The sequence below is a fragment of the Onychostoma macrolepis genome, chromosome 20 (genome assembly GCF_012432095.1).
Source record: "Onychostoma macrolepis isolate SWU-2019 chromosome 20, ASM1243209v1, whole genome shotgun sequence".
Classification (NCBI taxonomy): Eukaryota; Metazoa; Chordata; class Actinopteri; order Cypriniformes; family Cyprinidae; genus Onychostoma; species Onychostoma macrolepis.
Window position 1 is genome coordinate 24,871,952 of NC_081174.1, and position 24,728 is coordinate 24,896,679.

Genomic DNA, 24,728 nt, shown 5'->3' on the forward strand with positions numbered 1-24,728 from the left:
CTTTGACCAAACTTAAATGCTCTCGTATTAAACAGAAGTTTTGGGGAGAGCTTGGGAAAGAAACAGAAGCCATTCACCGTATTAGAAGTCAATACCATCAGAATAAACCAATATTTTAAGGTAAAATATTTTAGATGCTTTAAACATTTTAAATGACTTTAAAATCGTTAGTGTCACATGATCCTTCAAAAATCATATTTTTTCCTGATTTGGTGCTCAAGAAACATTTCTTATTTTTATCAATGTCGAATATAGTTGTGTAGAATAGATTAATGTTTTTGTGAAAACTGTGATACGTTTTGTTCAGGATTCTTTGATGAATAGAAAGTTCAAAAGATCAGCATTTATTTGAAATATATAACTTCTGTAACATTATAAGTGTTTTTGCTTTTACTTTTGATCAATTTTAATGATCATCCTTGCTGAATAAAAGTATCATTTCCTCCCCAAAATATACATTTCTCTCTCTAATGATAGACCTAAAATGAAACAACCTGTTAAAACAAAGCAAAATTAACATCCGAGTTCAAAGAAACACCGATTCATAGGTTTAAACTATGTATATCAATATTTATTGGCTGCTTTTTTTCCTTTCGCAGTTTAGTTTCAGTTACATAATTTATTTCAGCAATTTGAAAGGACATATACACATATTTACTTCCATTCAACATGTTCCTTTAAACCACATGTATTGTTCTGCATGATAATACCTCTATACTGCATGGGCTTCTCAGCACTAACACCCTATTATACAATCAAAGTGATATGGAAAAGATAAGCCAACAATCAAAGAAATACCAAATGTATTGTTCCTGTAGTCTTTAGAAAAGCAGGGGATAATTGTCGGTTTCCTTGCCCCAGCTTGGGTTGCTTTGGTTGTAATGGCAATACATGTACGTATCCATAGAAAGCAAGGCTAGAAAAATGGAGACAATTTGATCAACATTCCCATTGCCTAAAATACAAACAAGGCTGTTCATAATGCAGCATGACCAAAAACATATACAATACAGGAATACAAATAAATTCAAGGTGTATTAAAATACTGATCATGGCATTAACACAGCTCTACTAAATATATACTGTAACAATTTACACCATCGTTTTAGGCCATCCTGCTCATTATATCTGAACGTGACACAGGAAATGTAATAATGACTATACATAACGCCATTCTCACAACCCAGAGTAGTGACATTACTCTCTGGGAAATACATTCTAATTCAAAACAGCCAATTTTCAACTTTTTGTTCTCCCTGTTTCTGTTCAGGAGGATAAAGCGAGGTTTTAGAAACAATTTTCGCTCCTCGGGATGTTAGAAGCCCAGTGAGTCATGAGAGTGGGCAGACTTTAGTTTCAGCAAATAAAAACCAGAGATCACCTATCTTATAACACAACAAGCTGTCCACAAAATATAAAAAGTCATCATTTTGTTGTGGCAAGGATCAAATCTGGTATAGATTAACTTGTTAAGCCTTAGCGTTTAAAGCTGCAGATGGGGAAAAAGGGGATTTCTTTTAATGTTTACATAACACTGAAACATACATAATTAATGTATTAACAGCATCTAAAGCATTACTTTATGTATAAACAACTTTAGAGATAAATGCATGGAATTATTGATACATTACTGATTGTATGTAATAAATGACATATGAACAAAACATAATAGGCATATATAGCATATGAAGATACGTTAGATGCTGTCAATGCGTCCATATTGTAGGTTTCTGCATATATGCATGTGTACAACAATGCATGTGTAATAGTTCAAGAGTTGTAGATTTATATGAAATAAGAAAATAAAAATAGGACCAAACTGAGCCACTGTACAGAAGCTGTGCCCACAGAATTTTACATTATGTATCACACAAAATAGAAAGATAACTTCAGTATTCCTATTGACTCTTTAGCCAAGTTAGAGGCTTTGATTACATATTTATATTGAGAATTTTGTCTGGGAAATACCACTTCAATCAGTGAGGATGTGTAATTATTTGTTTACTTTGAGAAAAATCTCAGCAAAAAGCTGAAGTCTGGAATATCTGTATGTACTTTATGTATTTAAAATGTACTGTATATTGCCCTTGTTCCATACACACACACACTTAAATAATAAAAAAAAAAATATCCCTGAAATAAAACTGTGACAAATTCTGAGTTTTAAATTCACTCATTTGGGCTTTAAACTAAACCGCTGTAAAACCCTATTGCCAAAGACTAATGACAACACAGCATTCCATAAAATTTAGAGTAAAATATTTTCACACAATCTAAACCATAAGCTGACCAAGATAAGCATGTGGAAGCATGCACTAGCATGTGTCACTGTACAACACTTTTTTTATGGCTGTGTTAGTGTTACAGTTTAACTCCGTTTTTGTAATACTGAAGAATTTTAAATAATACTTTAAAAGGAATAGAGCAACCAAAAATGAACGTATTGTCTTACTCACCCTGTGAGTCTGTTGTTCCAAACTCCCCAAAACTCTCCTTTCGTGTTTCATGGAAAAATATCAACATATGGGCAACATATATATTAAATATATCAACACGTATAGTTTTTTAACAATTCATTTAGTTAATAAAATAATTAAAATACTACTAAACTATAATAGTATCTCAGTGATACTAAAATAACACTTCATATTATTTTTTTGCAATGACGTAAGGTGAGTAAATAAACAGAGAATTCTCATTTTTGGGTGAACTATTTCTTTAACTTCAGAAGCAGTGACTCTGAAGTTGGAAAGATTGCAAAGACGGTACTTTGTTTAACTCTATCTGGTCCTTGGTATGAATACAAATGCCTTGGAAACCAACTTAGCCTAATATGGAAATGGTTATGAAATAAAGCGATATTTCACGGCTCTACGACAAAGTGTAAACAACAAGGCCATCAGTGAAGAATCAGCTAAAGCCTACTAAATGTGACTCAACCCCTCTGGGATATAAGAATCCTAAACGGAAAACGCAGCTTTCGTTGTGGTAAAATAATATTAGCAAACGCTTGTTAGAAAAATCCTTTCTTCGTAAAGGGGTATTTGCTGTGAAACACTGAAACCTGGACCAAACGATGGTGTTTTCTTTAATGGAAGTAGCATATGCCTGTCTGACACCGTCAACAGCTCTATGCGTTCCTTTCGAAATACTCCTGAGCGACTCCTGATTTGGGGATTATAAATGTAGGATACCCCAAAGCTTGTGAATCTTTATAAGCATGATTATCCATCCTACAGTACCATGTTCTACATAATAATCACGAGAAGCACACACAGGATATTCACAGCAGTCTTTACAGGTTCATGTCACAATTACTCCCTCAATCTCACGTCTAGAACTGAAGTGTATTTACAGATTTGAATTGGCACTTGACAATTACATACGGACGTCCGCCGTTAGCTCTTTGCTTCAAAAATATGATTTTAACTGGCAGCTCTCTGCAGTGTTCCTGGAGGCTGTTTGTGTGTTCTTTCGCTTTTTAACATTTCCTTTCTTTGTACATTTTTTTTTTTCTCGCGTTATAGGAACAAGGTGCACTCCTCCCCAGCGTACGGGGCTTGACGTTTCCTCGTTGCCTGGGGAATTAAGAGCCTTTAGTCCAGAGAAAGCAGCGGCTGCATGTTTTCTTCTTCGCTTTTCACTTTTTCTGGTCGTTTCAGGACACCTGGTTCCACCACGGACTGGGACCTGTGGGTATAAATAAAATATGAATGAGCCGAAATTCAAGATGCACAACTGAGAAATGAAAAAATCCTGAGAGTGCACTGAAAGCCAGGATACAAAATCTAATTTAAACGTCAAAATAAACAAGAAAAGTAATGACATGACAATGAAAGGTAAAAATTTATTAGATTATTATGAATATTTCTAGGCTGCTAATCAAATAAGAAAATCAGGAATAGTTCAACCAAAAATCTAAATTTGCTGAAAATGTACTCACTTTCAAGACATTCTAGATGTAGATGAGTGTGTTTTATCACTTGGACAGATTTGGGTAAATTTAGCATTGCATCACTTGGTCACCAATGGATCATCTGCAGTGAATGGGTGCCGTTAGAATGAGAGTCCAAACAGCTGATAAAAATAATCCACAAGTAATCCAAACAACTCCAGTCCATCAATTAACATTTTGTGAAGTGAAAACCATTGTTTCTGGTCAAACAATGTCCATAATCCATAAAAACACTTCCTCTACTGGAAAAAGTCCATCCCCTGTTGTCTGCTCACATCAAAATCCACCAACATATTTGTTTGTAACTGTTTTGGACTGTTTTTGCTCGTAAAAATACTCTCCTGATTCAGACAAGACAAATTTTATCCTCTGGAAAAAGTAATGTTATGGATAAAGGACTCATATTTTAGTTGGAAACAAGTTCAAAACATCTTGATGGATTTATTACAAACATGCAGCTTTTCGCTTCACAAAATGTTAATTTGATGGACATGGCGTCGTGTGGATTACTTGTGGATTATTGTGGTGTTTTTATCAGCTGTTTGGACTCTCATTCTGACGGCACCCATTCACTGCAGAGGATCCATTAGTGAGCAAGTGATGTAATGCTAAATTGCTCCTGTTCTGATGAAAAAAACAAACTCATGTACATCTTTGATGTCCTGAGAATCAGTAAATTTTCAGCAAATTTGCATTTTTGAGTGAAATATTCCTTTAAAGCAAAATAAATCTGAAATTCATTAAATGTTTCCAAATCTGACTAGATATATACAAAATAGTACCATTCACTCTCAGACATTTGGACCCCAATGAAACATTTAGGTACATAAACAGAGCACTGCACGCTCAGTAGTACAAATTAATGATGCATTGTGCGTGTCACAAGCCTTTAAAGTGAAGGATGTGTAATGGAACATGTCATCTTAGTGCACTGTGTTGGCCTACTTTTGATTTAGCCCTCTCGTAGAGGCATAAGAAGCTTTGAGGACAGTGTGCTGTCGTTCATCATGCACAGATCTGGGGCACTTTCCTCTGACTGACGCATTTGAACCATGATTTTAATCATGAAAATTCAACAAAAACAGATGTTTCTTATCAAGCAACTGCTAGATTTAACAAAAGAAATCAATTTTTTCACTGCATTTAACTTCAGCAATGTGATGTATTTGATGTACTAAATATTCAGAAGGAAATAATGTAGGACAGGGTGATTCCACCGGGAACTGACTGGATTGTGAAAAGTGGGCTAAGATATGTTAGAGGTAATATACAGTCATCCAGTTATTACTGGAAAAAAGAAAGAAAAAAAAAACATAAAAAAAAAAAAACTTTCCTTTATTCAAAAAGTAAATAATTTCAATTTTTGTGTTGACTTTAAAAGATATGACTGGTCTAATTTGCCAGCAGTAAGTGTTAAAACAACTTAAACACTTAAACAACAGAACAAATTAAAAGGTGCAGTAAGTGTTTTTTTTTTCTTTTTTTTCTCAAATGCCAAACATGAAATAAACTACCTGACAGATATTCCTGAAATGGGTGTCAGACCTAGACTCAGCAAACAGTGAAAAATGTCTGTGGAAAAGTCTGAAATGGCTTACAGCAACCTAACAACCATAATAACACAAAATATCTCTTGAGGATAATGAACTACATCTTTTTTCAACTAACAAATCATAGAATGACGCACATAAGCTGTTAAACTAACGTCACAGCAAGAATCCATGCTATTTGAGTGCAACCCAATGCAAACACAAGAGAAAACTGTGTTGGTGGAAAAAAGTGATGTCCATGTGACCTTTCCAGAGCAGACAAAATGACGAAGTGTGGTTTTAATTACTCTGAATAATTTACCCTTTGGAAGATTGTGGAAGGTGTTAGCTTTTTAAAATCAGACATTCCTAGGCTCACACTCATTTTTACACAATGACATTTTAGGGAGTATATTAGGAAGTGGAAATTTAAACCACTAAGTAAATACTATGCAACACTGTTGCTTGATTTATTACTGACTGGAAGCAGAAATGTCAGTGGTGATGCATATTGCATGTATATGATAACATATATATAAACACATATAAACATATAAACACATGTGCATGTGTATGTGTGTGTATATATATTATTAATAAAATTATACTATTAATAAAACTAATACTATTTAATAATACTATTAATAAAAGAATAATAACAACAACATACAATTAAAAACAATAGCTACAATTAAAATAGCTACAGTGCATTCCACTGTAAATATATATATATATATATATATACACTGTATATATTAGTGCTGTCAAATGATTAATCGTGATTAATCGCATCCAAAATAAAAATTTTGTTTATGTAATATATATATATATATATATATATATATATATATATATGTGTGTGTACTGTGTATATTTATTATTTCTATATAAATACACACACACACAGTATATATTTAGAAAATATTTACATATATATATTTATGTTATTTTATTTTATATTATATATATATATATATATATATATATATTTAATATATAAACATAACATATTCTTATTAAATATATACAGCATGTGTTTGTATTTATATAAACATAATAAATATACACACACATATATTATGTAAACAAAAACGTTTATTTTGGATGCGATTAATCGCGATTAATCGTTTGACAGCACTAATATATATATATATATATATAAGTCAATGCATCATGTACTGGACACATGGTTTATCATATGGGGATAATGAATAAAAACATAAAATATTTGGGTATTTTAGAACTCTTTAAAAATTCTATTTTTTCACATTTCAGTTGAATAAAATAAACTATACAAAAACTGCTGTGCACACAAGTACTTTAAGTGATAAGATGAAATGTGTATTTTTACATTCAAGCAGATTTTATTACAGCTCAAATAAATTATTAATTGAGTCTAATGGGATCATTTCTCACTCTTGTAAACCAAAGCCCCAATATATGACCTGTTTGTGACTGTGTCCATAGATATATAATAGATCATCTAAAACATGCTAAACTATTTTAATAATACAGCACTAGAGAATAATTCACAATACAGGGTGCAGTATTCCGCCAAAGCGTATTTTTTTTATGTACATAGATGTGTTATGCGCGGACTGGGAGGTTTAGTTTAATAGCCAAAGCTGTTTAAGGAACAGTACTTTGATCTTAGCAATAGAAAAACATCTAAGACCTACTTTCTTCCAAATACTGCGTCCCCCAGACGCTTTGGTAGAATTCAAACACTACAAACAGTTGCTTTAAATGTGAGAGCCAAATAAGCCATTGCAAACTGCTATATTTGGTAGCCAACATCTCTGCACAAGTACAGCCCCAGCTGCAGAAGGCAAAGAAAGAAAGAAAGAAAGATGTTTGCCACAGGTAAACCTCTATAACGTGTTCTTTTACACTCTATATGTGTCCATGTATAGAAAGTGCATCATTTAACGCAGCTCACGGCAGCAGCTTCACTCCCTCATGCTGATTTCATGACCCAGTAAGTCGAGACACCTCACCCTGTCTTGATCAGTGAAACAAGCTCAAGTCGCTGGGACAAACCCAGACTGCAAGATCATCCCAAAATGCTTATTTTATTAAGAAGAGCTGCATTTTATCATAAAACTAGGGAGTCGGTTGCTAAGCACCATAACCAAGAAGAGACTTACAGTGTGCAGCTCAAATGTGACTCCTTTAACAAACACTGTAGCTTCTTTTACGCCTCTAGCAAAGCTGCTTATTTTTATTATCCAGAGCGACTCTCTTGATAATTCTACTTGAATGAAGACTGCGAACAAGCAAATGCTGTTTCCATGGCAAGCCACCAAATGATATCATTCATCAAGCATACTAGAAATAAACAACAACATACATAATATGGCCAGTTTGGTGACCTCATGTGCTTGTTTTAATGAGCACCAGTGTTCAGGTTAACTAAAACTAAACTTAAAACGATTAAAAATAGTTTGGAGTAACTAAAATAAAGCTGAAAATAAAATAATAAATAAAATGCATAATAAAATATTGAAAATATGTCAAATAAAATAATATTATATGAAATTATAAACATTTTGCCTTAGCAACTGACTGAAATAAAGTTAAATAAGTTGAAAAATAAGTTGAAGTATTAAATTTACTAAACCTAAAAAATGAAGTAAGCTAAATAAAGATACAAAGCCAATAAAAATGTCAAAAGCACAAGGAAAAAATTCCAAAAAATGAAAATGAAAACTGAAAATATAAAAATAAAAGCCAATTTAATATATTCATTAATACTATTATATATATATATATATATATATATACACACACACACACACACACACACAGGTGCATCTCAATAAATTAGAATGTAGTGGAAAAGTTCGTTTATTTCAGTAATTCAACTCAAATTGTGAAACTCGTGTATTAAATAAATTCAGTGCACACAGACTGAAGTAGTTTAAGTCTTTGGTTCTTTTAATTGTGATGATTTTGGCTCACATTTAACAAAAACCCACCAATTCACTCTCAACAAATTAGAATATGGTGACATGCCAATCAGCTAATCAACTCAAAACACCTGCAAAGGTTTCCTGAGCCTTCAAAATGGTCTCTCAGTTTGGTTCACTAGGCTACACAATCATGGGGAAGACTGCTGATCGGACAGTTGTCCAGAAGACAATCATTGACACCCTTCACAAGGAGGGTAAGCCACAAACATTCATTGCCAAAGAAGCTGGCTGTTCACAGAGTGCTGTATCCTAGCATGTTAACAGAAAGTTGAGTGGAAGGAAAAAGTGTGGAAGAAAAAGATGCACAACCAACGGAGAGAACCGCAGCCTTATGAGGATTGTCAAGCAAAATCGATTCAAGAATTTGGGTGAACTTCAAGGAATGGACTGAGGCTGGGGTCAAGGCATCAGGAGCCACCACACACAGACGTGTCAAGGAATTTGGCTACAGTTGTCGTATTCCTCTTGTTAAGCCACTCCTGAACCACAGACAACATCAGAGGCGTCTTACCTGGGCTAAGGAGAAGAAGAACTGGACTGTTGCCCAGTGGTCCAAAGTCCTCTTTTCAGATGAGAGCAAGTTTTGTATTTCATTTGGAAACCAAGGTCCTAGAGTCTGGAGGAAGGGTGGAGAAGCTCATAGCCCAAGTCCAGTGTTAAGTTTCCACAGTCTGTGATGATTTGAGGTGCAATGTCATCTGCTGGTGTTGGTCCATTGTGTTTTTTGAAAACCAAAATCACTGCACCAGTTTACCAAGAAATTTTGGAGCACTTCATGCTTCCTTCTGCTGACCAGCTTTTTAAAGATGCTGATTTCATTTTCCAGCAGGATTTGGCACCTGCCCGCACTGCCAAAAGCACCAAAAGTTGGTTAAATGACCATGGTGTTGGTGCGCTTGACTGGCCAGCAAACTCACCAGACCTGAACCCCATAGAGAATCTATGGGGTACTGTCAAGAGGAAAATGAGAAACAAGAGACCAAACAATGCAGATGAGCTGAAGGCCACTGTCAAAGAAACCTGGGCTTCCATACCACCTCAGCAGTGCCACAAACTGATCACCTCCATGCCACGCCGAATTGAGGCAGTAATTAAAGCAAAAGGAGCCCCTACCAAGTATTGAGTACATATACAGTAAATGAACATACTTTCCAGAAGGCCAACAATTCACTAAAAATGTTTTTTTTTTATTGGTCTTATGAAGTATTCTAATTTTGGGTTTTTGTTAAATGTGAGCCAAAATCATCACAATTAAAAGAACCAAAGACTTAAACTACTTCAGTCTGTGTGCATTGAATTTATTTAATACACGAGTTTCACAATTTGAGTTACTGTGAAATTACTGAAATAAATGAACTTTTCCACGACATTTATATATATATGAAGAGTTTATTTGCAAAAACAGATAACTCCGTTTTTTTTATTTTCAAAAATCATGTTTTTTTATTATATTATGATGTTTTTATTGTGTTTTATTGTGTTAGTTAGCTGTTTTTTTAGTTATTTTTTAAACTAGTCAAAATAACCCAACTGCAGTTTGATTGAGATTAATTGGAATGCATAATGAAAAAACATGATTTCTGAGAGTTATCTGTTTTTGCAAATGAACTCTTCATATATATATATATATATATATATATATATATATATGTGTGTGTGTGTGTGTTTTAGTATTATTTGTTACCTTAGTATTATATACTATATATATATATATATATATATATATATATATATATAGTATATAATACTAAGGTAACAAATAATACTAAAACGTTCCACTATAGGCTAAATAAAACTGCAAGAATACATAAATAGTTGCACTGAAAAGCTAGAACATTAAGTAACAGACCTCTTCATAGTTTTGGGGGACAGGTCTTTCTCCAGGTCTTTGACAGACAAGGTATAGGATTCAGGGCAGTAGTCCGTCTCCTCGTCATACGCGTGGTCAAGCAACGTTCTGGCCCAGGTGCCCATGTCGTAAGGAGGCAGCATGCCACCCAGCTCAGACGGCAGAATCTCAGGCAAGATCAGCTGGTGCAAGCTGTTCAGATTGTTTCCATGCATGAAAATCTAAATATACAACACATAAAATATTGTTATTTGCCTGGTTATTTTTTCATAGTAACTGTAAGCTGCAGCTTTTACTGTTCATCATTCAGTGGTTTGCTCTAAATTCTATGGCATTGCATTGTGCATTCTTTTGCATGAACATCAAAAGCCTTTATATTTTAGTGTTTATCACATGTACATAAACAGAACAGTTAAAAATTATATGTGATAAACGTGATTGAAGAAAACAGACACACAAAGTCTGAAAATTAAAAAATTCTCTCACCCTTTTTCTTGTTTTGTCCTTGAGGAAAGGCCGGATGACTGTGTACAAAGCGTGGATGTACCAAGGTTGGTTGACAAAATGAATCCCTCCAAACCTTGCCGGAAAGCTATCCTGTTTGTAGTAGAGAAAATAAGCAAATAAATAAACAAAAATTATTATTATATTTAACATGCTTATGATATTAAAATAAATATTTTATAAAACTTTCAAAATTAAAATGAAAACTATTGTATTAAAATTGTTTAGAGTAACTGAAATAAAGCTGAAAATAAAAGAATGAAATAAAATATATAATACAATTAAATATAAAATTAAAACAGTCCACTGTACACTGAAAATAAATGGTGGTATAAACAATTTTCACTCAGAAATTGCTAGTACAACATAAGAAACAGCACACAGAATTGTGTGTGAAATTTTGAAGTAGAGAAACAGAAATAGTATTTTCTTGTAAAATATACTCCAATAATATTTGTTGTATTTACTACTTGAAAATGTACAGTGTGTGTAATTTTATGTAAATAAATGTCTATGCATATTTTGTAATTGCTCAAATTTGTGAAGAGAAAAAATCTGATTACATGACACCAATGGCCACCTCTCCCGCCTACAACCTTAGCTTTTTCAGAGTTACTGATGCTCATTTGTAGTACCTTGAGACAAGTTCATGATTCCACAGAGGATTACACCAAAAAGCGGGCATAATTCCCATTTCTCCTGATATCACACTGCTGAAGTTGATAAATACTTTGCTGTGTTCACTAATCTGCCCTGAACAGTAATCCATATTCATAAAGCTGACTGCAAGGGTTCCGGGAAGCTTCGTAATGATGCTGTCTTGCAGTCATTCGCTAAGCTCACAAAAATCAAGACATAAGTAATGACGGTAAAGACTTACAAGTCCCAGGTTACAGAATGTAAACTTGTGTAGTTAAGTCATGAGAAAGAAGCTCCTCATGCTTAGGCTGCATTTATTTGAACAGAAATACAGTAAACACAGTCATGTGACTTTTTTCTACTTGAATATATTATTCCTGTGATGCCAAATAAGATGAATTTTCAAAGTCATTACTCTAGTCTTCAGTGTCACATGATCCTTCAGAAACAGCTTAATAATATAAATAATTAAGCTTTCCATTGATGTATGTTTGTTAGGATAGGACAATATGTGGCTATTTGAAACAATTTGAAAATCTGGAATCCGAGGGTGCAAAAAAATCTAAATATTGAGAAAATCGCCTTTAAAGTTGTCCAAATTAAGTCCTTAGCAATGCATATTACTAATCAAAAATTAAGTTTGAAAATTTTTATACAATTTTTTATATTTACAAAATATCTTCATGGAACATGATCTTTACTTAATATCCTGATGGTTTTTTTTTTTTTTTTTAGCATAAAAGAAAAATCGATAATTTTGACTCAAGATGCTCAAGATGCCCAATTTTTAAATTCAGTCATCACATCATGGCCTTGTTTACTGCTTCTCATTGACTCTCATATCATAACAGAACTGTGTTGTGGGTGCCACTGGCTTAATGCCGATGATGGACAGCTGCAAGCAAGCGGGCCGTATCCACCGAGGCCCCCAGGCCAGTGTCCGGCGGCAGACCGCAGGCTTGTGGGTGTTAGATCTGGCATTGGATCTGACACAGAAGCAGGTGATGGTGCAAATACATGCCGATTGGCCGGCCCTTCAGAGGAGGGGCTATGAGGCATTTGCCAGCAGGTGGTGTCGGCACACGCGATGATATCTCTGCTCTGAGACCCTGCTGCTACCAAGCGAGATAAAGGTCTCAGCTGCATTAAACATGAATAGCTAAACTCTGGTGTGAGCTGGTGAAACCTGATTGATCTGTGTCCCTGTAGTGACAGTGGGAGGAGACAGAGGTAACGGGGGAGGGGAAGCTGCCATAATGCTCGTTTTGCTGGATCCTGCAATGCTGAAAAAGCATTATTAAATGTAAAAGTTAACAGACATGAGTTCTCAGGATTAAGCTGGGGCTCAGTTCTACAACCTAATGAGCTGAATTGCAGTATACACTAAAATGGTGTAGATTTCATTCTGAAATTGCAAGTAAATTTCATAATGAATTGCAAAGAAACACCAAATAGCAGTGAATTAAGCATGAAATTTTAAAGCATAAAGATTGAAATACATACTCCAGTGATCTTTGAATCACAAATAATTTTTACTGTCTACATAGGCAGCTCACTTCAAAAGCAGCATCCCTACAGAAATGGAAAATCTCTACATAGGCAACAACTAATACAAATCATACAAAAACTGACATGAGCTGAATAATGACACGGTTGTGCTCCGTAGAGCTGCTTATAGCTGAATTGAACTTGTTTCATAATTAATGAACTTGGGCAAATATTAAACTGAATTGAAACAACACTGAACTAAAGTGAGCTGAATAATGACACTACTGCCTTCTGCAGCTAAAATTGAATTTGTTTTTCAACATTAACACTCTGTATTATACACTCTGTAACAATCTGTATTGTATAATTGTATCTGTAGCGCTATACGGGGAAATGTGACTTGATAAAGCATAACTCACTCAAAGCACAACTGCTCACATTTCAATACTCTAATATAAAATATTGGGCAATCAAGTTTACATAGATCCAAGCTAAACTCCAACTTTCAAAACATATTGAACTAATATCCTTACAGTACAAACATTTTTATATATTTTAAAGCAGTTTCTTTCGCTTTTTGAAAGGGTTCCCTCAAAAATGAAAATTTAAAAAATTAAAAACCCTACAAAATCATACAGGTATAGAAAAACACTAATTGTGAGTAAATGGTGACAGAATTTCCAAACAATGGCTTTACTATTGAAAACCAACAGGTTTGCTAAACAAATGTTTACTAAGTAAATGAAAAAAGGTGCACATTAAACAAAAGTGGTGCTCAGGTACCAATGTCCACTTTATGCTGATAGACAAAAAGTCTAAGACTGCAGAAGACTATTTATATTTTGGGATTGAGAAACCTAAATTCTCTTAGAATACAGGTTTCATATCCAGGAATCCTGTCACAGAAACTAGGACAGCTAGGTTCGCAAAATCAGTTAGGATGAACGTCACATAATATTATTAATATTCATGAGCAAAGTCATGCTTGGCACTGTTTGTGCACTGAGCTACTGACAAAACATTAACTAAAGTATTTGATGACAAAAATGTGCAGTTTTATATGCATAGCTGTCACTGTAAAATTTCAGGCCAAATTATTGAAAAAAATAAATAAATGCAGGAGTGGAATTTAAAAGCGTGTCGTATGTTTTCGTTACGGACTGTTTGTACGCTCCTGCTTAAAAGACTTTTTACAGAAGGTCACAACAGCAGAGCGGAAAGCAGATAAAAAAACACAGATTTTTGTTAATGTCAAGGTTTTTACATGAACTACTCATAAAAATATAAAAAACTCTTAGGGAGTGATCTGGGTTTTATGCATAATGCTCCTGTTTTGGTCAAGTGATGCACTCAAATGGATTGTTGGAAAAGGCTTTAGCTTGCTTGTATTAGCTTGAATTCAAAGCCATCAAGCAGCTAACATAGATTCTGGCAGCAGGTCAGATTGATTAGAAAGGAGTAGAACCACAGGATAATTGCTCTTAAAAGTGCCTCATCGTGAAATCAGGAACCATTTAAAACATCAATCTGCAATGTTAAATAATTACCGGTTTTAAACAGCGCCACTAAATTACAGTTTATCAAAGAATGGCTTTGCTTAGAGCTTTATGGGGTTGTTTTTAGTCTCTGTATAAGCTGATGGACTGCTGATTTCATCTGTGCATTTTGTTTCAGTGGCTTGACATGAAACCTCCATCTCTTTTCTTGTCTGGAGTCACTGAAGATGCACGACTGAACTCCAGCAAGGTAATTGAAAAAAAAAAAAAATCCATTTGCTGGAGTCCTTTTGAAAGACCTGTAGCCTGAGGAAAAGCTTGTATTTTATCATGGTCCCCTTACCAAATAATACATATCAGTCAGAGTCAGTGAGCTGTCCTAGTTTCAGTGACAGGATTCCTGGATATGAGATCTGATTTCTTGAAGTCTTAAAAGGCGAAAAACAAAGGTTTTGTGACCCTATAATACAAATAGCCTTCGGTAGCCAGATTTTTTAAACTATCAGCACAAAATGTGGCCTACATTCTGGCCTATTCTGCTCAAGAATTGCTTACTTTTTAACAAAAGACTTGTTTACAACTGTTACCGCTAGTTTTGAGAACATTCTTTGAACATGCAAAATTTATTGATTCAACACAACCTAATTTTGATGCACTTAAAAATAAATAAATAAAATGAAATCAATATTTTCCAGAAATAACATCTAAACAACCTTACTGTACAGAAGATCTGAAAAGACGTCTCATTTTCTGAGAGATCTAACAAAAAAAGAATGAGGTTTATTCTTAAAACAAGAAAATTTAGTTGAAAAAGAAAAATATTTGTTCTCCCTTTAAATTAAATATACTACATTTAACTTTGAAATAAGTGTTTCTCTCTTTTTTCATTGGCAAATATTTGTAGTTTTAGATATTTATATTTATTTTCAATGAAATAATAATCAAAATTCCTATAGCAACTAATTTAATATAATATCATATTAGATAATCATAAATAAAACCATTTTATTTGACAGACAAGTGAAAAAGTTTTGTTGTTACCCAGTGAAAACTCAAAACCTCTGTAAACTCTATCAAATCTATTCAGTAATTCTCTTTGTGCAAGCTCATTGTAGCAACAACGAAATTGCGTAACAGCCAGATTTGAGCTCACTCTTGCCATTTTTGAGTTTAATATACACCAGGCAGTCAATGAGCTGTGTTTTCTGAAGCTGAGGCTAACATACAAACAGTTAGCATCCCGCTAGCAATACTTTGTCTAAAACTAAGACAAATTAACCATAACTGCACGAACCAGTAATACGAAGCTTCACACTCTGACACATACCATTGCTCACATCAATAATTGAGCTCTACAGGAGACATTTTATCTACACTTGCCAGATCCAGCCCACTGAGCTTAGCAACGCAAGGCCGCTAACACAAAGACGACGCTCTACTCACTAGCTGACAGCTCTCCTACTGATCAGAACAGCCTCGTTATAGTGCGATAAACAGAGTGCGACTATAACTGTGCCACTTTTCAGAGAGCAAAACAATTAGTCTAACTCCAGTCCTGCAGGCCCAGATATGTCTAGTACCGTTTCCCAGATAAGCAAGACGCGTAGAAGCTCTCTGCGTTCTGGGAGGCAGCAGTGGATCTTAGCATCCACACGAGCCAGTCAAACCAACTGACATGAGAGATGCAAACTATTTCCATGTGCAAGTTGCTCTGTTGATTAAATAGGGACTGAGAAGGGCCCTCTTCCCTGGATCACGCTTTGCTGTGTTTGCTTATGGGACAAAGACTGCTGGGCACTATAAATATTGCACAGACCTCATGCCCTGAGCACATAGCTGTTCAAGCAAAGACAATGAACTTGAATGAAATCTCTTTGTATTGGGTAGTGCAAATTAAGAAGAATGCATTGGTGTTGGAAACAATTTAAAGCACTACACTCTTAAAGGGATTGTTGGGATTATTGACTGCCATTATATGACTGACAGAATGCAACGGTTTGAGTTAAAAATCTTTGTTTGTGTTCTACTGAAGAAACAAAGTCACCTATATCTTGGATGCCCTTGGGGTAAGCAGATAAATATCAAATTTTCATTTTTGGGTGAACTATCCCTTTAAAAATAAAAGGTTCTTTATTGACATCAATGATAACATGAAGAACATTTAACATCCATGGAATCTTTCTATTCCACAAAAGGTTCTATATAGAGGAAAAATGTTCTTTAGAGTACTAAAATGTTCTTCGCAATGAGAACGAAATTGTTCTTTTAAACACCTTTATTTCGTAGTTCAGCCGAAAATCAATGAGGATGAGTAAATGATGACAGAATTGTAATTTGGGGTGAACTATCCCTTTAAGAGAAGTTACATTCTATAAGAGACATTATTTGTGGCAAAGGTGTAATGCTGGAGTGTCACTGAAAGGACTTTAAATCCATATATTGAATAAGTTACCAAAATAAAATAAAATAGCATTCGTAATAGTAGTATTAAAATAGAATAATTGCTAATACTCCAACAACTGACAACTAATACAAACAAATTTAATTAAATTAAAACAAAATTTAATTTAATTAAAAAAATTAATTCAAATAAAATAATTTTTAAAATAATATTTAAAAATTATATTATTATTGTTATCATTATTATTATTATTATTAATAATAATAATTGTTGCTGATACTCCAACAACTGTCAGTCTCAGCAATAAAAAACCTTACAGTGCAATAAAAATGACTTTTTTATAGAAAAACAACGTGATGCATGTCAGTCTGTCAGAACAATGAACTTCTTGTGCTTTCTAAGATGCACTTTCAGTGCCCTACATAGAAACACGCACATACGGCCACAGTAGCTGAGTGACATGAGTGCGTCTCTCTCTGTGAGCACAGCCCATCTGGAGGGTGCATAGCATGACGGTTGGACAGGTTGCCAGGGAAACTCGGCATGGGGTGGGCTGGGGAAGATTGGCCCATTGTGATTGGCTGCCAAGCGTGGGTTATTTCTCAAGACTAAGAGAGACAAAAGGCATGTCCAAAGCACAGAAGCAAACAACAGAGGCTGGAACAACAAAGCACTGCTCCAAGACCACTTTCTCTTACTTCTATTCGACTCAGGAGTATGTTTCTGTTTATTGATTTAGCTAAGAACAGCCATTTTCTGTGCATCAAGTGTTCTTTTCTGAACCACCATTTGCTAGGGAACGTATATGATAGATGCCTCTACTGTAAATTGAACAATAAACACATATTTCCTCAAATAACACAAAATGGCCATTGCCTGCAAACCATGAGGATTTCTGGGAAGAATCCATTAGTTCTTTTTTTTTCAACCCTGTTAAAACACATGATAGTTTCTGGCACAAAAAAGGTATTTTCAATAGCAACAGATTCTAGTTCATCAAATGGACTCAACAGAAAAAAATAAAACTGAGCAGAGAACATAAGGGACTTATATATTCTCTCCTCTTCCTTCTGTCCACGTTCTTCTGTTCTTTCCGTTTCTGTCACTCTGTCTCTCTGTCATATGCGTTGACTCAATGATATGACAATAAACTAAGCTAAAACACCAAAAAGCACTGAGCCATCAAAAAAACGGTTTTGATGCTTCATTACATTGGTGATTAAGACAGGCAGATGTCCATATGAACAATGCCATCCATCAGATTGATGTAATGCTTCACATGACCCTGCACTTTTGGGTCAGAGAGCTGTGCGATTTCCCCTCTGGCTGTAAACGTCATCATGTTTAATGACTCAATGTACATACTGTGGGTCTGTCAGTGTCAAAATACAACCATGGGGCATCACACCTCTCATTCTAGCCTTCACCTTCTGACCTATAAACATTTAGGAAATGCTGTCAGCATACACTGCTCTTCAAAAGTTAAGATTTGCTAATGTTTTTGAAAGAAGTCTCTTTTTCTTAATTTAATTTAAAAAAAAAAAACAATTTAAAAGAACTTTTTTCTGTTATAAGGTTAGAATTTATTCCTGTGATGACAAAGCTGACATTTTTCTAGTCTTCAGTGTCAAATGATCCTTCAGAAATCATTCTAATATGCTGATTTGGTAAAATATTTCTTATTATTATCAATGATGAAAACAGTGCAGTTTAATATTTTTGTGAAACCATGATGCGTTTTTTCAGGATTCTTAAAAACAAGAAATATTCAAAAGAACCTTGAAGTTGCATTAATATTTGAAATATATATATATATATATATATATTAACATAATAAATGTACTGTCACTTTTGATCAATTTAATGCATCCTTGCTAAATAAAATCATTAATTCCTTAAAAAAAATTATCATACTAACCCCAAACTTTTGAAGTTTTTGAACAGTAGTGTATATCTGTAAATGCATGCATTCAAGTTGCTCTTTGTACATTTTTATGCATGCAAATCTGATCAAAAAGTAAAAAATCTAAAAGATTCCTGTAAATATTCACATATGTAAATCCTGACTTCTGCTGACAAGCTTGCTGTTGAGGACTCTTTTGAACTGTTACTAATTAGCTGTGTCTGTTTTCCCTCAATCTACGCTATTGTTTCCCTTTCAAATGGCTACAAAAGCGATGTCCCACTCAATGTGAACAGCACATTGTGGATGCAAGATGCTAATGGTGCCGATCAATTATTCACCAGCTAATCTGTCTGAAGAGGCACTGGAATGTGGAATAGGCTCATCATGGACACGCATTAATATTCAGTCAACAGGCCTCACTCTGCACTGCCTACATGTCATATCAGACCCAAGCCCTCCTCAAAGGAGCGATGTCTAAATGAGAGCTTTCAAGAGGCTGCTTTTGGAAATGGATGATGTCTGTGCACAGATTAGCTATTGTTAAATGCACAGTGACCATTTTATAGCACTATGAACAACTGCTGCTCGGTTATGTTTAGTAGTGATGTTAAAATAGTGGAAGTTGTACATTTTATGCAATGTGAGTGTCTGTGCAAAACACTGCGGTTGCTGAAGTATCTATAATATCTAGTGCATAGATATTACTCAACTCCTTTCACTGTAATTATATGGGACAGTTTTGCTTGTTTTATCATCCACAAGGTGAAAAAATGTTGGTCCAAGAAAATTTAAAGAATGCAATAAGCTGCAAATTTCAGATAACACAAACAAAATGGGATGAGGTGTAGTTCACTAAAAATGCCATCAAATTTACTTAAATGACATTTCAAACCTGTATTTCTTTCATTCGCATATCACAAAAACAGATATTTAGAAGAAAAAGAACCTGGATACCTCCAAACTATTAGCACACACTATAGACATTTCCCAATGCATTGCTTTTTTTGCATATCCAGCCATTTGGCTACTTTTTAGTTTGATAAATATGACGTAAATTAAGCAAATTAAACTCATTCTTGATTTCTATGCAGATTGTGTTCCCTTGCGTTAGATCATTGGGTCAGCCCCCGTTCATGTTACTCACAAAGAGAATGGCAAATGTTTGACGGGAGAGGGATTCCTCTACAAGCACCTGTTCAGCTTCACACAAGCAGAATTTCCCTATGCAGTTCTCATTATTCAAGCCTGAAGCACACTTTATGAACATTACATATTTGATGTTCCATTGCTTCCAAGAACATGTATTTAGATGCATGAAGGTACAAGAATGCATTGTGATGGCCATGTTGATTTTTCGATATAAACATTTAAAAACAGACAGTAGTGTTACCTGCAGGCCCTCAATTGCCAATCTCAGCATGCTTGGAGTTAACTTGGAAGCTTGCTTGAAAGTGAAGTTACTCCAGTCAATGATCAAGACAAATCCATTTACTTGTAGCTCGGGGTCTTCTATCATTGCCTCCAGAGAAAGTAAAATAGCTCGCAGAATATCCACAAAAGTGTACCTGCAGATAAACACAAGTCTTTAGGAAGATTTGCAAACAAACTCTAAATGTGCACTATTTTTTAATGACACGACATTTTCTCATGTAGTTACTGAGTAAGTTTGCTTCATAGTAGTCAGAATTTGTATTTAAACTTCTACAGGGCTTTACATTTCCCATAATGCTGCAATGAAAGTAGCAAATCAGGCACGACTTGACCCTTGTGTTCATCACACATTGTTCCTGTGAGAGGATGCCAAGAGCCCTGCCATCCGAGGCAATGGTGCGACTGGCATAAATTCAAAGGCTGTTTGATATGGACTCGAGCACTATGTATACTCTCCAGTCCAAAGAGGTGAGACTAAACACCAACAGTTAGCGGCATGATTTCTCACAACATTAAAACAAATTAAATTTGAAGAAATAAATCTATAATTTAAGTAATCTTCTACATCAATGTACAGTGCCTAAACAAAATAATGCATATATTTATGTACTGCCATTTACCCCCAAAAGTATTTGGACACTTCAAATGTATGAATGTCAAAATACCTGCACGAAAAAGTATAGTTGATCTTTTTGTTCGAAAAATGATTTAAAGAAATAGTTCACCTCAAAATTTAAATGTGCTGAAAAATTACTCATCATCAGGCCAAACAAGATGTAGATGAGTTTGTTTCTTCATCAGACCATATTTAGAGAAATTTAGTATTATGGTACTTGCTCACCAATGGATTCTCTGCAGCGAATGGGTGCCGTCAGAATGAGAGTCCAAACAGCTGATAAAAACATCACAATAATCCACACCACTCCAGTGCATCTTGTTAAGTGAAATGTTACGTCTTTGTAAGAAACAAATCCATCATTTTGGCATTTTAACTTTAAAATGTTGCTTCAGGCCAGGATATGTCCATAGTCCATAATAAAGCTTCATTCAGTGAAAAAGTTCATCCCCTGTTGTCTTCTCAAATCAAAATCCACCAAAACATTTGTTTAGAATGGTTTTGGAGTGTTTTCACTTGTAAGCATACTTGATATGTGCATATTCATCTCCTAATTCAGACAAGATGACTTTTTCACTGGAGAAAGCAATGTTACAGATAGAGGACTCATATTTTAGCCAGAAACAACTGTTTGAAGTTAAAAACACCATAATGATGGATTTATTACAAACATGCAGCTTTTTGCTTCAGAAGATGATAATTGATGGACTGCCGTTGTGTGGACTTTTGTGATGTTTTTATCAGCTGTTTGGACTCTCATTCTGACGGCACCCATTCACTGAAGTGAATCCATTGGTGAGCAAGTAATGTAATACTACATTTCTACAAATCTGTTACAGTGTAGAAACAAACTCATCTACTCATCTATCAAGGATGGTCTGAGGGTGAGTAAGATTTCAGCAAATTTTCATGTTTGGGTTAACTGTTCTTTACGTGTCCAAAGATTATTGAGGCCACTATATATTTACTGAAGTCTTGGATTTGTGGTATAAGTTCATGCTGAGTTACAAGGGTGTATCAAAAGGATTCAATTTGGAACTTTAGGCCACTTTTAAGCTCACTTACTAGTATTTATGTTACAGTTGATACAACCCCCAATACACTTACTGATAAAATAAATAGTTTGATTACACTTTAAGTAATATTATTTATTTCATAATGTGCTATTTAGTAGAACATTTACAGTGCATTTATTGCATGGACAGTGTCCCTGGAGTAACCTGGGATGAAGTGTTTTACTCAAGGACACAGATGATAGATTAACCCTTGTTGGATCTGAACTCTCAACCAAGCCTCGGCTGTTAAACACTAAGCTGAAATATTACTAAATGAGGTGGCTCAACGGTTCAAAAATGCATGAACAAATTCATAAATACCTCCTATTTGCCTAAACAAAGTCAGTGCATTTTACATCCAGGTAGCTATTGTGTCATGTGACAACAGATCAGAGACCCTTAAACTGTCATGACTGTATGTCAAGGTCATTTTTTTAAATGAGATAATACATTTTGAGATTTTGTTGTCATACTGTGAAAAACACACACACACAATGACATATATAAAATACTGGGTCAGGTCAAAGGTCATCAGGGGTCAGTCTTGGAAGATCACGTCTCTTAAAGATCTGTTAACTGGTGGACACCATCCTTTGGAAGGGTAAATCAAATTTGCTGTATAAAATTGTATAAACGTTCTTTAAAAGTATATGAAACCAACATTAAATTTCTAAGAATTCGTTTTTTAACATTTCTGATCCTTATTTGTCATTGACCCATATAGAAATAGTAACATGGAATATGTGTAACACTATAATGTTAAGTTTAAGTAAAAGGTAACACTTGACATCCCTTAATGGCTCAACATCATGCTCTAGTGAATGACAGAAGACTCGTGCTGAAAAGACAGCTCTTACAGTGCGCATCATTACCCACGATCAGCCAAAATCCAATAGCACCCTACCTGCTCTGATCCCAGTTCGCCGCAAACAGAACCAGAATCTTCCTCCCGTATCTGTCCAAATTGGACAGAACCCCAGGAAATCCATCCTTCAGAGCCTGCTTGATCCCCGGATCGGTGGCCTTGAGGTTCTTGAACATATCTAGGTTCTGTTGCCGGTACTCAAAGTACTGGGCCAGGAGGCGGAAGGCCTCGAAATGGTTAAATTTCCGGGCTCTAAGAAAGCGCAGGATGAAAGCATCATCTGTCCTGAGAAAGCCAATGTCTGGACGGGTGATGATCATGTCCCTCACCTCCTGTATGTCCTGATGCAAAGTGTCAGGGTTCTCCTTTAACTCCACCTTGGCTTTCTCCAGGGTTTCTGGAGACAGGCCTGCCTGTAAATGAGTCATTGTCCTTGCACTGGACCGAGACTGACTATACTGTACTATACAATATACTATCACTATATATTCCCAATGTAGCTGATGATGAAAATGCCAATCATAAAGAGCCCTATCACTGCAGCGCTTGCAAATAAAAACCTGACTTTGGAGATGGTCCTGAGTGTAAGCTACGACACTGTTAGTTCACCTCATATACTCTTCTGAGTTCACCTGTATTGTGGGGTTATTAATGCTTGTTCTGCAACGTAAATTCACATACATTCATCTGGTCGTGCTCATCGATTGTATGCGTGTATATGCATGTATGGCTTAAGCAGGCTGAAATCGTCTTAGTTTGCGTATGATCAAATCTGAGGCGTTCAATCGACTACAAATCCCACCCCAAAAGCATCTAAGAACGAGCATCACGGTTAAAAGCGCTGCTCTATCCTACCATCGTCAAGCGGCCAGGCAATGCGGCACCCTGCAGCATCTCTTGTCATGAGTCTCCATTTAACGCGCATTTCAAATGTTGCCGTGAATTGGAGTCCGAGCATCATCACGATCCCAGTCTCTCTCAGCGCTCCGTTTCCATCCGATACGTCCTTCGGAGGAGACGATATGGTGTCGGTCCGGGTCCGTATGGTTCCGGTGATGTGGTGGATGGTTTACGTCAGTGCTGCTGCTGCTGTTGCTTCGCTTTGTTGCTGATGAGAGTGACTTCAAGCATCGCTCCGGTGATACAGTCTGTCCGTCATCACATGGCGGAGGAGGGGAGAGCGTTGTATCCCCCCAGAGACTCACTAAATAAAGCTTTGGCCATTTTTTGCCATTTGCCAGAATTATTTTATGTTTCGCACATAGTGGTATATGCATTATTTTATTTTATTTTTTCTGTAAAAAAAGTACAACAGTAATAATAATAATAATAATAGTTGCTGTTGCGATTTAATGTGTCAGTATTTAATCTGTATCATGTATTTAATCTTTTTTTTTTTTAAATATGCCATGCATCTCCAAACAACAACAATAGTAATAATAATAATGATGATAATAATAATAATAATAATATTTCGAATAATCAATCATTATTTTTATCAACATAATTATATATAATGAATAATAATAAATTATTATTATTATTATTATTATAGTTTGGGGGAGACGGCATATTTAAAAAATAAATATTATATAACAAATTATTAATAATCAATCATAATTTTTATCAACATATATAATAATAATAATAAACAAATTATTATTATTATTATTATAGTTTGTGGGTGGGATATTTTAAAATATATATTATTATGACATGATACATCTCATAACAATGTAGGATAAATAATAATAACATGTAGGCTAAATAATAATGACAACAACAACAAAATAATAATAATAATAATAATAATTTTTAAAGCAACAGTGCTATCACTAAACAACACTGTAAATAATAAGGTTCGAATGTAAGGTAAGCTAAAAATATGTTTCATGTAATAGCAATTTTCTGGCTTATTACTTAATCAACCTGACTAAATTAGGTTACATCAACAGGGTAATTATATGGATCAGATTGGATAACCCCTTAAGGGAACATTTGCAAATTTTCATTTCATATTGT

At 34.8% G+C, this 24,728-nt stretch overlaps 1 protein-coding gene across 1 annotated transcript; it reads right to left on the reverse strand.

The window, feature by feature from the left end:
* Positions 1–514: 514 nt before the first annotated feature.
* clvs2 (clavesin 2) lies at positions 515–23,864 on the reverse strand. The gene is made up of 5 exons (XM_058755011.1): positions 22,746–23,864; positions 20,130–20,304; positions 10,792–10,902; positions 10,306–10,526; positions 515–3,690 (listed from the first exon to the last, which is right to left on the reverse strand). The coding sequence occupies exons 1-5, from the start codon at positions 23,132–23,134 to the stop codon at positions 3,597–3,599; spliced, it is 990 nt and encodes a 329-aa protein (XP_058610994.1). The 5' UTR covers positions 23,135–23,864; the 3' UTR covers positions 515–3,596.
* Between the last annotated feature and the right edge of the window lie 864 nt (positions 23,865–24,728).

Excerpts from the sequence above, each read along its gene's own strand:
- clvs2 (XM_058755011.1), bottom strand. The coding sequence starts at position 23,134 with ATGACTCATTTACAGGCAGGCCTGTCTCCAGAAACCCTGGAGAAAGCC. Across the intron at positions 10,903-20,129 it reads TGGCAATTGAGGGCCTGCAG|GATAGCTTTCCGGCAAGGTT; the intron begins GTAACACTACTG and ends TACTACAAACAG. Across the intron at positions 10,527-10,791 it reads AGGACAAAACAAGAAAAAGG|ATTTTCATGCATGGAAACAA; the intron begins GTGAGAGAATTT and ends TTGTATATTTAG.